Source organism: Silene latifolia, chromosome X, assembly GCF_048544455.1.
Source record: "Silene latifolia isolate original U9 population chromosome X, ASM4854445v1, whole genome shotgun sequence".
Classification (NCBI taxonomy): Eukaryota; Viridiplantae; Streptophyta; class Magnoliopsida; order Caryophyllales; family Caryophyllaceae; genus Silene; species Silene latifolia.
Window position 1 is genome coordinate 76,182,749 of NC_133537.1, and position 13,286 is coordinate 76,196,034.

The 13,286-nt window shown below is 36.5% G+C and overlaps 2 protein-coding genes across 2 annotated transcripts; both read left to right on the plus strand.

Moving 5' to 3' along the window:
• The first annotated feature begins 1,898 nt into the window (after positions 1–1,898).
• LOC141617638 (uncharacterized) lies at positions 1,899–3,331 on the plus strand. Its single transcript, XM_074434810.1, has 2 exons — positions 1,899–2,314; positions 2,788–3,331. Exons 1-2 carry the CDS (start codon positions 1,899–1,901, stop codon positions 3,329–3,331), a joined length of 960 nt encoding a protein of 319 aa, XP_074290911.1.
• A 189-nt stretch (positions 3,332–3,520) lies between these two features.
• LOC141617642 (uncharacterized) lies at positions 3,521–5,224 on the plus strand. Its single transcript, XM_074434813.1, has 4 exons — positions 3,521–3,727; positions 3,943–4,184; positions 4,901–4,964; positions 5,060–5,224. Exons 1-4 carry the CDS (start codon positions 3,521–3,523, stop codon positions 5,222–5,224), a joined length of 678 nt encoding a protein of 225 aa, XP_074290914.1.
• Positions 5,225–13,286: the final 8,062 nt, after the last annotated feature.

Sequence of the window (13,286 nt, forward strand, 5' to 3'; positions counted from 1 at the left end):
CACTTTTTTAACATAAGCCTAACTTAAATAGTTCTTGGCAATGGCGAAATCTCATGAGTCTTCGAACTCTTTTTAAAAAGGGTTTGAGATGGCACGTGGGTAATGGTAGTAGCATTAATTTTTGGTCTGATAATTGGGTATTTTCTTATACTGTTATTTCTAATATATGATGGTTATAATACATGCGATCTCAATATTTTTCGGTTAGAGATTTCATACCCCTGATAAAAAATGGGATATCTGTAAATTATCAGGTGTAGTGAATAATGATATTTTTAATTACATAACTAATATACCCTTAATTTATAATGAGATTCAAGATACTCTCTTTTGGAGATTGTCGGTAGATGGAACTTTTCTATTAAAACAGCAACATGGTTGGCACAAGACTTGTTTGATCAAAGCCTTAATAAATGTGACTTCTACTCGATTTGGAAGCTAAATATTGCCGCAAAGTTAAAAAAGTTTCTTTAGAAAACTTGTGTCATGGCTTGCCCACAAAAGCTAGGCTGATTAGAAGTCATATTGATGTCTCATCTTATTATGTTTTGTGCAATTATCATACAGAGGACATTGGTCATTTTTTTTTCAATTGTCCGTTGATCAGTTTAGTTATCCAAGATATGTGGGCTTTGTTAGCTTCAGTAATTTTTTTGGCAATAAATAGTAACAATTCAAATCAAGGTTTTATAATGAGCTTAATTCTCTTAGAGACTTAATTTCGAAATCCGACTTCATTAAAATTGTGTTTATTTGGTGGAATTCATGGTTTTTTTTTTAAAAAATGACATATCTTTAAGAATGTTCACATCAACATCAACAAGCTCACTCTTGCTTATCGTAATGATATTAAAGTTTGGAATGAGACTAAGTTGAAGGATCTGGACAATCCCCATAAAGACGTCTCAGTTAGAAAAATTGTTATTAGTAAGAAAGAAATTCGATGGGAGAAACCTTTAAACCATTTCTTTAGCTAAATTTTAACGGATCAAAAGTAGTTGGGAATAAAGTTGCTTTGAGATACTCTATAAGAGATCATACTGGTAAATTTATTTTGTGAGGAGCTAAATGTGTGGATCCAATGGAATTTTGGTTGCAGAAACTCTCGCATTAAAAGAAGTCATTTTAGCTTCTAAATCTTTAGGAGTTTTAAATTGATAATTAAAGGTGACAATCTTTGTATTATCAACTTAATTTGTGAAATTGGTGGGACAGGACCTGAAATTCTTGGGGGTCAAGTGTGTAGAGAAATTGGGCTCATTAGTTGGGAAGTATATTAGAGTGGATGAACTTACTCTTGAAAAGCATTTACTAGGATATGCTAGAGTTCTGGTGGAAGTAGAAATTGATCAGCACTTCCCAGGAAAAATACAATTTGAAGATGAGAATGGTCACGAAGTTACTGTGCTCCTTGAGTATGATTGCGTTCCAACAACCTGTCAGAAATGTAGAGACATTGGTCATAGTACAAATATGTGTAGGGGCAGAACTAGAATTTTCAGGAAACAACCTATTCCTTGCTCCTAGTGCACATGATTTGGCTCCAAAGCAAGTGTGGAGGAAGAAGACTGGTGCTGTGTCCATACTAGATTCAAAAGAGTATCTTGTTCTTTCAGGTTCAGGTGGGAATCGGTCAGTGCATGTAGAGAGTACTGGTAGTATGGAGGATAAGATTTCAGGGATTGTTACTCCAGCGAATACTTCTATGAATGTGATTCAAGGTACTGTATACACTCCAGCAAGAATATGGACTAGAATTACAAGGCAAGAATCTAGACAGTCAGGAGGGACAGAAGGTGAGTTTGTCAGGAATTTTAATGCTGAATTGATTAAATCTGCTGAAATAGTTGATAAAGGGGGAGGTGGGGGTACCTCATCTTCTCATGGTTAAATTTGGAATGTGGAATGTTAGGGGTCTGAACAGTGACACCAAGCAAAGGGATGTGAAATGGTTTCTTCATCATTCTGAGGTGATTTTATTTGGACTCCTAGAGACTAGGGTAAAACTTGGTTCTCTGAATAAAGTAGCTATTAATATCTGTAATGGTTGGTCTTATACTACTAATAATAACTGTCATGCTGGTAAGAGAATTTGGGTGTTATGGAAGAGTCAATATCTCAAAGTTGATATAGTTGAGAGGGATGATCAATATATTCATCTAAAAATAAAGGATACAATAGATGACTATGTTTTTTATGTTACTTTTGTGTACGGGTTTAATAGAGTGGGGGAGAGAGAACCTTTGTGGAATGCTTTACAGAGTTGGAATATTACTGAACCTTGGGTGGTCCTTGGGGACTTCAATAATGTGATGTGAAATGATCCCTTTCCAAAACACTATGGCTGCTTGTCATTTACAAGACATGAAGAACACTGGTGCCTTTTTTACTTGGATTAATAAACAACCTAGTGCAACTGTGGTGTTTAGTAGAATAGACCGAGTATTAGTCAATAATGAGTGGATAACTGCATGTGTGGCCTGATTACTTTGCTTATTTTGTCCCTGAGGGAGAATTTTACCACTGTCCTTGTGTTATTACCTGTGGGGGTGAAACTTTGACCAGGAGAAAGCCCTTTAAGTTTTTTAATATGTGGAGTAAGATGCCTAATTTCCAAGAAATTGTTAAGAAAGGGTGGAATTGCTATATTAAAGGGTCACCAATGTTAAGAATGGTGCAGAAATTAAAACTTCTCAAACCTGAATTGAAGGCATTGAATAGAAATCTTTTTGCTGATATATAGAGGAATGCAGAAACTTTCTATTAAGCTCTCCTGGACTGCTAAAGGAGATTGCAGGCTGATCCTAGGAATACTATTCTCATGGACATTGAATATCAATCTAGGGAGAGTTACCTGATGCTTGCAAAGGCAAGAGATGATTATCTTAGACAAAAAGCTAAGTGTAACTGGGCAAAGGAAGGGGATACTAATTCTGCTATGTTTTATAGAATCATCAAACATAGACAGATCCAGAATAAGGTATTGAGGATAGAGGATGCTATGGGCAGAATTTGTACTACACCTGATGACATTCTATATGCCTTTGTGCATTATTATGAGCATCTTTTACGTTCAAATGCTAGTACTAATGGCTTTCATTCTCACATTGTTAACCATGGGAAGAAGGTAAGCAATATTGCGTCGGACAAACTTTGCCAGATTCCTTCAAATGATGAAATCAAGCAAGTGGTATTCTCCATTCCTGATGACAAGAGTCTTGGACCTGATGGCTTTACTAGTACTTTCTTTAAAGCCAGTTGGGGTACTATAAGAGAGGATTTCTGCAAAGCTATCAGAGATTTTTTCCTTTCTGGGCAGTTATTGAAATAATTGAATAGTACAAATTTGGTCATGATTCCAAAGACATATAACCCTGTCTCTGTTAAGGAATTCAGATCAATAGCCTGCTGCAATACCACTTATAAGGTTATCTCAAAGCTGCTATGTAACAGAATGGTTGGTGTCCTTCCCCATATTATTAATCATACCCAATCTGCTTTTATTAAAGGGAGGAGCATAATGGGCAACATTTTGATTAACCAGGACTTAGTAAGGCTTTATACCAGAAAAACTGTTTCCCATAGGTGCATGATGAAAGTAGATCTTAGGAAAGCCTATGACTCTATTGAGTGGAAATTCGTGCACCAAAAGCTTTATGGTCTAAATTTTCCTCCAAGATTTATTGATTGGATAATGCACTGTGTCACAACTACGTCTTTTTCTATTGTGATTAATGGCCAATCTCATGGATTTTTCCCTGGCAAATGAGGTCTCAGACAAGGAGATCCTCTCTCTCCTTTGTTGTTCACTATTTGCATGGAGTATTTAAGTAGACTGCTAACTAAGGCTTGTGAGTATACATGATTCAAATACCATCCTTTATGCAGGGGCCTTAAATTGATCCATTTGATGTTTGCTGATGACTTATTACTTTTCTGTAGAGGGGACATCAGGTCAGTTGTTACCTTCATGGCTGTCTTCCAGTGTTTTCTGAAGCCTCTGGTTTATCTATTAGTAATGAAAAATCTGATATCATTCTAAATGGCATTAAACCTGAGTGTGAAAATGATATCATAACTCATACTGGTTTTAAGAAGGGAAAGTTACCTTTCAAATATTTGGGTGTTCAGATTTCTCATAAAAGACTTACCAAGTTGGATTGTAACATTCTAGTGGATAAAATGTTGGCAAGAATAAGGGGATGAAACATGAGGAAGATTTCTTAGTCTGGCAGACTAGTGTTGGTTAAATCTGTCTTAGCTACTATTCACAACTATTGGTCTCAAATTTTTATTTTACCCATGGGAGTAGCTGACAGAATTATGGCCTTGTATAGAAATTTCATTTGGGAGGGTAGTGAGTCCTACTCTAAAGCTCCTTTGGTAGCTTGGAACACTCTCTGTAAAGGGAAATAATTTGGAGGTCTTGGGCAAATTGATAGTAAATTGTGGAACATTGCCGCTATGGGCAAATTGGTGTAGTGGATTAAAAGGAAGAAGGATCACCTGTGGATTCAATGGGTGGATAAAATTTGTATAAAAGCAGACTAACTGGATTGATTATAAGCCTACTTGTGCTAGCTCATGGGCATGGAGGAAGGTTTGTGAGGTAAAGGAAGTTTTTAAACCTGCATGTGCTTAAGGTAAATGGATTGCAGATAATGCATATTATAGGATTACTGATGGTTATTAATGGCTCACTCAGCAAGCTATGGACAAGGTACCCTGGTTCAAGAGTGTTTGGAATAAATTCATCATTCCTAAGCATTATTTCATTCTTTGGCTTCTTAATCAGGAACGATTATTGACACTGGATAGACTTGTGAAGATGGGTATCACTCATCAAACATGTTGTTTTCTATGTGGACTCTATGCTGAGAATCATAGACATCTATTCCAGGAGTATGTGTTTGTCAGAAGTTGTTATACTAAATTACTTGATTGGCTGCATCTTAGAATATCTGGTAAGATTAATACTACCAGAATGCTGAAGCTAAGGAAATACACTGGATTTATACGGCTTCTACTTAGCTCTCTGATTGCTGCTGTGCAATATTAGGTTTGGATATGCAGGAATACATGGAGACTTGATGGATATGTGCCTCATCCTGATGCTCTCATTAAACGTTTACAGGATGATTGTAGGATGCGGCTTATGAATGTTAATATAGGGAGTTTGAAAAGGGAGGAGATAGCTTGGTGTACTCAGCGTGACCTGATGTAACTTTATTTTTACCTATAGTTGATCTTATTGTCTCATTAGAGTACGAAATATAGGCGTCTTAGTGGTCTATGTTTACCTTTGAAAGAAAAGGTAAATGGAAACAGTAAAATGGTTGTATTGGTGATTGGAAGCCTATTTGGGCTTGGTTTTATAATATTACTTACATTCCCACCCAAAAAAAACCTTAATTCGTAGTACTTGGCAAATCCCGTGGAAAATCATAAGCATTATCAAGTATGTGAAATTAAATCTTAATTTCTTAGATGAAGTGATAATTCAACATATCTTCAGGGAGGCCAACAAAGTCGTTGAATTTATGGCGTTTTTTGGGAATTCTTCTCCAACTCTTCCGATCGAGTTGGTTTGAAAGTTGTTAACCACAACTTACCTCGCTTATCCTAGAGGATCAATCTAGTTTTCTTACCTTATAAAAAAAAACCTTAAAAGTCTGCAATTTCACAATCTTCACTCGCCTTCCTCCTAAAACGCCACCACCAACTCCACGCCACCATTCTCAGTCACCATCCTTAACACCGCACTACCACCTTCACCCTCTAGCACATCCACCCTCCATCATCACATCACCATTTTCAAACATGTAGCTTATTAGACGGCGACGGTAGCTGCATAAATGTAAGAAGAGGGAGTGTGAACCCCCGCAGTTATACAATAAAGCAAATACAATTCTTGCAGCGGAAAATGCAAAATTTTAAAAAATTTGATATTAAAAACCGCGGAGTCACAATATAAACTAAAGACTTGTGCTTAATAAAACTTTTATACAAAACTCAACTTAGCTAGATGAGCGGGATCTTAATCCCTAAATAAAACACAATTATAAAACTAAGTACGATCCTAAAATACAACGAGGAGGGTCATTCGTTGTAAGAAAAACGCTCGCTAGCTCACACGTCTTCACCCCCAAGAAGCAACACTATCACCTGTCATTCATGTAAACATGAACGCCACAGTTACTGGGGAGTAACCCAAGGTTCTCCCAGCCATATTATATCAAAACAAACATGACAAAGAACGTAAATAAGACAAGGCATATTAAATGCAAGATGTAATTATGTTGAATAAAAAAGCAATAGAGGACATGGTTCATACATAAGAACAAGATAGGTGCAAAAGCATAGTGACTGTAATACCCCATATTTTAGGGCTTGGTTAGTGGTTAGCCAGACGGTAGAAATGTTAAAATGTATTTTAAAATATATTTTATAAATTATAATTAATTAGAGAATTGTGTTGTGAGACGGAAATAAATAATAAATGGTAAATGAGTCGGGATGGCATATGGGACTCGTGTTGGGGTGTGTAAACCGTATATGTAGTAAACAATAATTTATTTGATATGTAGTATTCAATAATTATTTAATAATAGCAATAATAATAATACACATATTATAATTAGGTAAGTTTCCTAATAATTTCCTAATTGTACCTACCTTTACTACTATAAATACAAGAGTAGACCTATTCATAAATCACTTTTCACTTTTACAAATAACACACATAAGTTAGAGGGGGAGAGGGAGAATAAGAAGGGAAAAAAGGCATTTGCTTCTATTGGGTTCGATATTTTATTTTGTAAGTTGCCTTTAATATTTCTAAGATTCAGTTGTTCATCTTAAAGACTTAAATTATAGTAGGATTATGGTAGAAGTCGTGCTTAATTACATAAAGATTAGGTTAAACATGATTAGATTAAAGAAAGAAAGTTAGAGCAATTTGGCAGATTCGTAGGTTGTCTTGTTTAATTTATTTCGTGGTCTTAAATTATTCTTTTCCTAAAAGTTAGTAAGAGACTAGGGTTTATTTCAAGTCTAGTTTATGCATATAAACTTTCGTAGCAATATTCCATACGGTTTGTCTTGGGTGATTTATTTATGAACCTGTCGCCGAAAAGTCCGCGATTGTGCTAGTGTCAGAAATAATGCTTCGAAACCTTAACTTATATGTATTTTTCATAAATTAACTTTGAAGAGTCTATATGATGCTAGGAATTGGAATTTCTCAAAAATCACATGTTAAACATGTTTTATGAATTGATACTTTTTATGCGACGGAACTCGTCAGTATTTATAAATCTTTCAAGAAAACCTTGATAAGTTTGGAACTTGAGGAAATATATTTCACAAGAATCGTAGATATGAGTCTTAGGGTTCCAAACCCATTGGTTTTGCGTCGTTTGGATTTTTATTGAATTAATTATGAATTTTATAGTGAGACTGAACTGTGATGTAAAATGGTAGAATTAGAGATTTAGCTTTGAAGTTGTTAAAAGGATTAGGATGTGATGGGCATAGGATAAGTGCATGATTAGTTAATTGGTTATATAGTAATTGTACATAATTATGTTATGTAGATTGTCGATTTGTAAAGGATCAATTTTGATTGCTTGTGTAACTCGTGTGACTCGAGGATTTGCTTGCCAGTTAGGAATATCCTACTCAACCTTGTGTTATGTTTTTGAATGTCTGAGTTATCATTACGCCAAATAAGACCTTCAATAACGGTCAAATAATGCAATTACCCTTTTTAAATAGAAACACGGAACCGTTATTGCAACGACGGTTGTTAAATATATACCACGGTTGTACAAATAATACGCGACCATTATATAACATCAAGAACCGTTAAAAAATCTGTTAAGAAACCGTTATTAAATATTAAGAATGGTTTCAAATCCGTTGTCGTAGTTTACTATTGTCAACATCTTATCGTTCCAAAACCGTTGTTAAATATTATATATGATAACGGTTCATTTCGTTATCTTATTTAATTAAATGTAAAAATTTAACAACGACTTTATTGCGTGAAAAACCGTTGTTATATTCATCTGTTGACAACGGTATGTAACCGTTTTCTATTTTTATTGATGAAATTTTGACAACGGTTCTGCTTAAGTAAACCATTGTAAAAGTTTTGAACTCGACAACGGTTATCGTTCATTATCTTATATTTTTGGCGGTTTGAATGGGAGGGAAAATATGTCAACGGTTATTTATCTAAATAAAACCGCTGTCAAATAATTGTTTGCAACGGGTTTTTTTTAACCGTTATCATTTTTAAATTTTTTTAAAAATGATTTTAGCTTGTTCTAGGAGCTGCTGAAATGCTATTTTTTCAGCAGCGTTTGTAGCAGTTGCAGAAATGCTATTTTTTCAGCTGCTGCTGAAAAATAGCATTCCAGCAGCTGTGCAGTGCAAAAATTCAATCCTGTATCAAAATATTACACCCCGTGATCAATTAAACCTAGTTTAAAAATAGTACAAACAGGATGATCAAAAGCCAAAACACAACTTCTTCAGAAACACAAAAGAAGCCAATACACAATGGCTCTATATATACACACTCGTACATAAAACATGAGAAAACTATTGAGACTCCGCTAATGAAACAACATAAGTGGCCCACATATTTCTCATCTGGTTGATGTCCTCTGGCGAATATTCTGGAGCTTTGTTGAGTATTAGTGGAAACTACAATTCAAAATATACATAATCAAAATCGATATAATACATGGAAGTATACAGAATTGAACTCAATTTACGTCTAAAATAGTTTTTAAATCACACTAACCCGTTTTGGAATGGTAGATAGTTTTCTCTTGATAACCTCCCACATAGACTGACAAACGTAAAAGGCACATTGTTGATCGTCTGGTGCTTTAGGAGACTATTATATAAATCACACACAAATCAGCTGAATTAGATAATCAACCTCTCGCAAAAACATAAATTAAATGATACGAGTAATTATTAAGAGTACACTTACTAATGGCGTGATAAAATTAGAAACAACGTTGCTTTCATATTTCCCAAGTGGAAATAATCTTTTTTTTTGCTTCAAAAACACTAATTCATAAATATACACACATGCCATTATTATTTGCATATACATGGCTCAAGTCATACAATAACAATGCAAAAACGGTCACTAAGCTCTTCAAGAAAATAATCTTCCCAAGATTCGGAGTCCCTAGGGCAATCATAAGTGACGGAGGAACGCATTTTCATGAAAAGCAGCTCACATCCCTTTTGACCAAATATGGTGTCCAACATAGAACCGGCTTGGGATACCATCCTTAACCAAGCGGTCAAGTTGAAGTTTTGAATAGAGAGATCAAGCAAATTCTTGAGAAAGTTGTCAACAAGACTCGCAAGGATTGGAGCATGAAGCTTGATGACGCTCTTTGGGCTTATAGGACGGCCTATAAGACTCCCATAGGAGCTTCCCCTTACAAACTCGTCTACGGGAAGGCATGCCACTTGCCGATTGAGTTAGAGTACAAAGCTTTTTGGGCAATCAAAGCTCTTAATCTCGATCTCAAATTAAGCGGTCAAAAGAGGATGATACAAATTCAAGAGTTGGAGGAATTCCGACTACAATCTTATGAGAATGCCAAGATCTACAAAGAGAGGACAAAGTTACTTCATGACAAGAGAATCAAGCAAAAAGCCTTGCACAAAGGAGATAAAGTCCTTCTATTCAATTCCCGATACCGACTCTTTCCCGGATAGTTGAACTCTAGATGGACCGAGGTAGGAAAATATGGAGACTTTGAGATCAAATCGGAAGATGGAAGAAAATTCAAGGTCAATGGCCAAAGATTGAAGCTATATTATGAGGGAGCGTTCATTGGAGAGGTCGAGGTCACCTACCTCGGGCTTCCTCCTCCTTGAAGAGATCATCAAAAGGGGAGTTTGGTGGAGTCCTCTCCAAACCACCACTTGTAAATATACTAATCCCTTTAACTTGTATTTTTTAACTTTATTGCATTTCAGTCATAAACATGATTCTTGCCATGAGAGTAAGTGAGGGAGGGTCACTAATCATTTTGATGGATGAAGGAACTAGAATTCAAGTTTGGGAAACATTTCTATCGGAGTAAAGGAAAAGGAGGAGCAATCCGAGTGACCCGTGAGGAAGCCGCTCGTCCAGGCAAGCAATCCGAGCGTCCTCTTGGGAATCCGCTCGTCCTATGCGAGCTAACAAGCAGCTCCTTTGTTATGATCCAAGATCTGAGCGTCCACAGAGACAATCCGCTCGTCTAGTTCTGGACGGTTGTCGCATCAAGAATCCGCTCGTCCCGACAGTAACAATTTCTGGTATTTCTCCCTGGAAGAGAATCCGAGCATCCCCTTAGAATCCGCTCGTCCTACTCCAGCCAGACGCTCGTCTCGACTACCAAACGCTCGTCCTGGCTACTTCAGAATCTGGAATCTGTCCTGGATAACAATCCGAGCGTCCCGCAAGGAATCCGCTTGTCCCAATGCCCAGAAATCCGAGTGTCCCGATGAGAAATCCGCTCGTCTCCCTGCGTCTTATTTGCCATATTTCCGCCAATTAAATTCTTCCCCACCACACAATTTGTGATACCTCATCCTTCCTTCCACTCATAATTTAAAAAAACCCCTCCCTTATAACCAAATCATATCTCAAGCACTCATTCACCCAACAAAAACAAAAACCCTCAAAATCTAGGGTTTCAAAAAGATTCACAAGGAGATCTAATTCACAAAGAGCATCCCCATATTTCAACAAGTTAAATTCAAAATCTACATCCAAGAATGGGACCAAGAGGATCATTATCTCGAGAAAGAAAAAGACCAAGGGTAAGAGGAAGCTCATCTACTTCTCACATCAACACTTTAAGAAGAGAACATGAGGAGATAGTTGACCTCACCAAGCTTGATGAATTTTCCAACATAGAGTTTGTGAACGATGTTCAAAGGCTTGTCTTCCACCGACTACTTGGTAAGAATCTCCTTCCTACCAAATTTATGTGCCACAAAACCTTGAGAAAGCTTGGAATCTATCACCAAACGGAAGCTATCTTTGAGTCATTCGGTCTTTCCACTTTATTCCATATGCATGAACGGACCTATCAGTCTCTTGTCCTTGAGTTCTTAAGTTTCTTAAAGATTACCACTTTGAACAAGACAATTTGCGTAGAGTTTAGATTGGAAAATATAACAAGGATGATGACTCTTGTCGAGTTTGCAAATGTGCTCGGTCTAGATGTTTCGCCTACCCAAACATCAAGACCAAAGAAGTATAGTGTAGCACCATTGTGGAGAGCCATGATCGGTCGAGATTTTCTATATATCAAGGAATGTTTGGCCTTTCACATCCAAAACCCCATTCTAAGGCTCACTTACCGATTCTTATCCGGAACTATTCTTGCACGCCGAGATCCGGTGATTGTGAATGAGCTTGATCTCGTATTCATGGAATCATATCTTGAGATCCAAGGGAGAAGTGGATATCATTTCAATGCACCGCTTGTTCTCCTTGAGAAATAGGCAAAATTTCAAAATGGGGACGATGATGGTATGAAGCATATTGTCAAAGGAGGACTCATCACAAGACTTGCAAAGCACTTCAATCTGAGGTTCAATGAAAACAATGAGTATACTCCACTTCCGGGAAATACAAGAATCAATGAGGAGCTAATTCTTGTACAACATCGTTGTATAACCCATGAGGGTTTTGAAAAGAGAATCAAATGGATCACCAAGGGAAGCAACCCTATTTACCTACCAATGAATGGTTTGCCAAGAATTTCACCAAGAAGAGGCCCTCTTTCTCCAATCCCCTCTTATCTCATCCCCACAAACCCAAATCAAACCAATCAAGCACCACCCCCAACACAACAACAACATGAGCAACCAAGAAATGAAGATGCAAAGATTGTGATACCACTCTACCCTTTCCAATACCAACCCTATAACCACCCAAACCCTTCATTCTTCCTAGGGACGATTTCGTGACGGGGATCCTTCAAGATTTGCACCTCCACCAATATGAGGCCAATGTGGATAACTATTATGCTTTATATCTGCAATTTCACCGTTTGGCTCAACAAGGGATTATTAGTGAAGAGGGAATGTTTCCCTCTTGGGCTCAAATGAATATTCTATTCCCAAACTCGGCAAGGGCTAATGAAGGAACAAATGGTCAAGAGGGTGAAGGGAGCGACAAGTCTTGTGGTGGAGATACGGTGGAGCTTGATAGCGAGGGTGATGAATTTATGGACTTCAATGGAAGTGATGTATCAAAAGGAGCTTGGGATAGCGACTTGGAGGGGGATGATGGCGATATTTAGCGATCACTTCATAGCTAGATGGAGCGGGCAAGAGGAACCCATAAAAGCTTAAGTGAAGTTTCCTTTATCCCCTCTCTTTAATTTTCATGAAAAGAATTTTGTGTTTTGATAACTTGTTTTTATCTTATCTTGATCATTTTGTGGAGTCCTAGCAATATTAGAGGACTAACATCTTAGCTTCATTAAGGTGTTCATTTTTATTGTTCCCAACTTTCAAAATCGAAAATGACAATTTGTAGTTTCATGCATTGCATTTTATGTGCATGAACTCCCCCAAAATTTGTGACATTAGAAATAGTGTCTATTTTGGTTTGGGGAAGTTTATGCATATGCATTGGGAGCTAATCTAAATTATGCTCTCCACCATAACAAAAACCATGCATCATATAGCATAGCTTAGTTTGCATTTACTCTTGTTTATATATCATTTGCATTTAGCTTAGAAATCATGCATATTCATATAAATTGCATAATTTCCTATCGTATTGGCCATTGAGGACAATGCCCATACTAGTGTGGGGATGGGAAATTATAACTTGACCTTTTTAAAACAAAAATGATAAAAATTAAAAATTTTGAAAAATACAAGAATATGTCCTTTAATTTCATTAAAACAAAATACAAAACAAAATTGAAAAATTGAAAAATCCAAAAACAAGTTCATTTCCTTTGTAGTGTAGTCTTTTATATATTGTATATATTGTGTTTGTTCGTCCTTGTTCACATTGACTGACTACACCACATCCGAGACATGAGGATATTGAGGACCGCATGGTATGATCTTTCCAATCTCCTTTTTTCTCTTTATGTTAATGACTATGTGGCTTTATTTTGATTGATGCGGTATAAACAATGTGAATTTAGAATTGCATTTAGATTATTTGGCATACTAGTTGGTAGAAGTATATGCATTAGGATGTATAAATGTTAGTTGCATCATGGCAT

Excerpts from the sequence above, each read along its gene's own strand:
- LOC141617638 (XM_074434810.1), top strand. The coding sequence starts at position 1,899 with ATGTGGAATGTTAGGGGTCTGAACAGTGACACCAAGCAAAGGGATGTG. Across the intron at positions 2,315-2,787 it reads GGGGACTTCAATAATGTGAT|GAGATTGCAGGCTGATCCTA; the intron begins GTGAAATGATCC and ends GGACTGCTAAAG.
- LOC141617642 (XM_074434813.1), top strand. The coding sequence starts at position 3,521 with ATGGGCAACATTTTGATTAACCAGGACTTAGTAAGGCTTTATACCAGA. Across the intron at positions 3,728-3,942 it reads CAACTACGTCTTTTTCTATT|AGGGGACATCAGGTCAGTTG; the intron begins GTGATTAATGGC and ends ACTTTTCTGTAG. Across the intron at positions 4,965-5,059 it reads GCTGCATCTTAGAATATCTG|GTTTGGATATGCAGGAATAC; the intron begins GTAAGATTAATA and ends GTGCAATATTAG.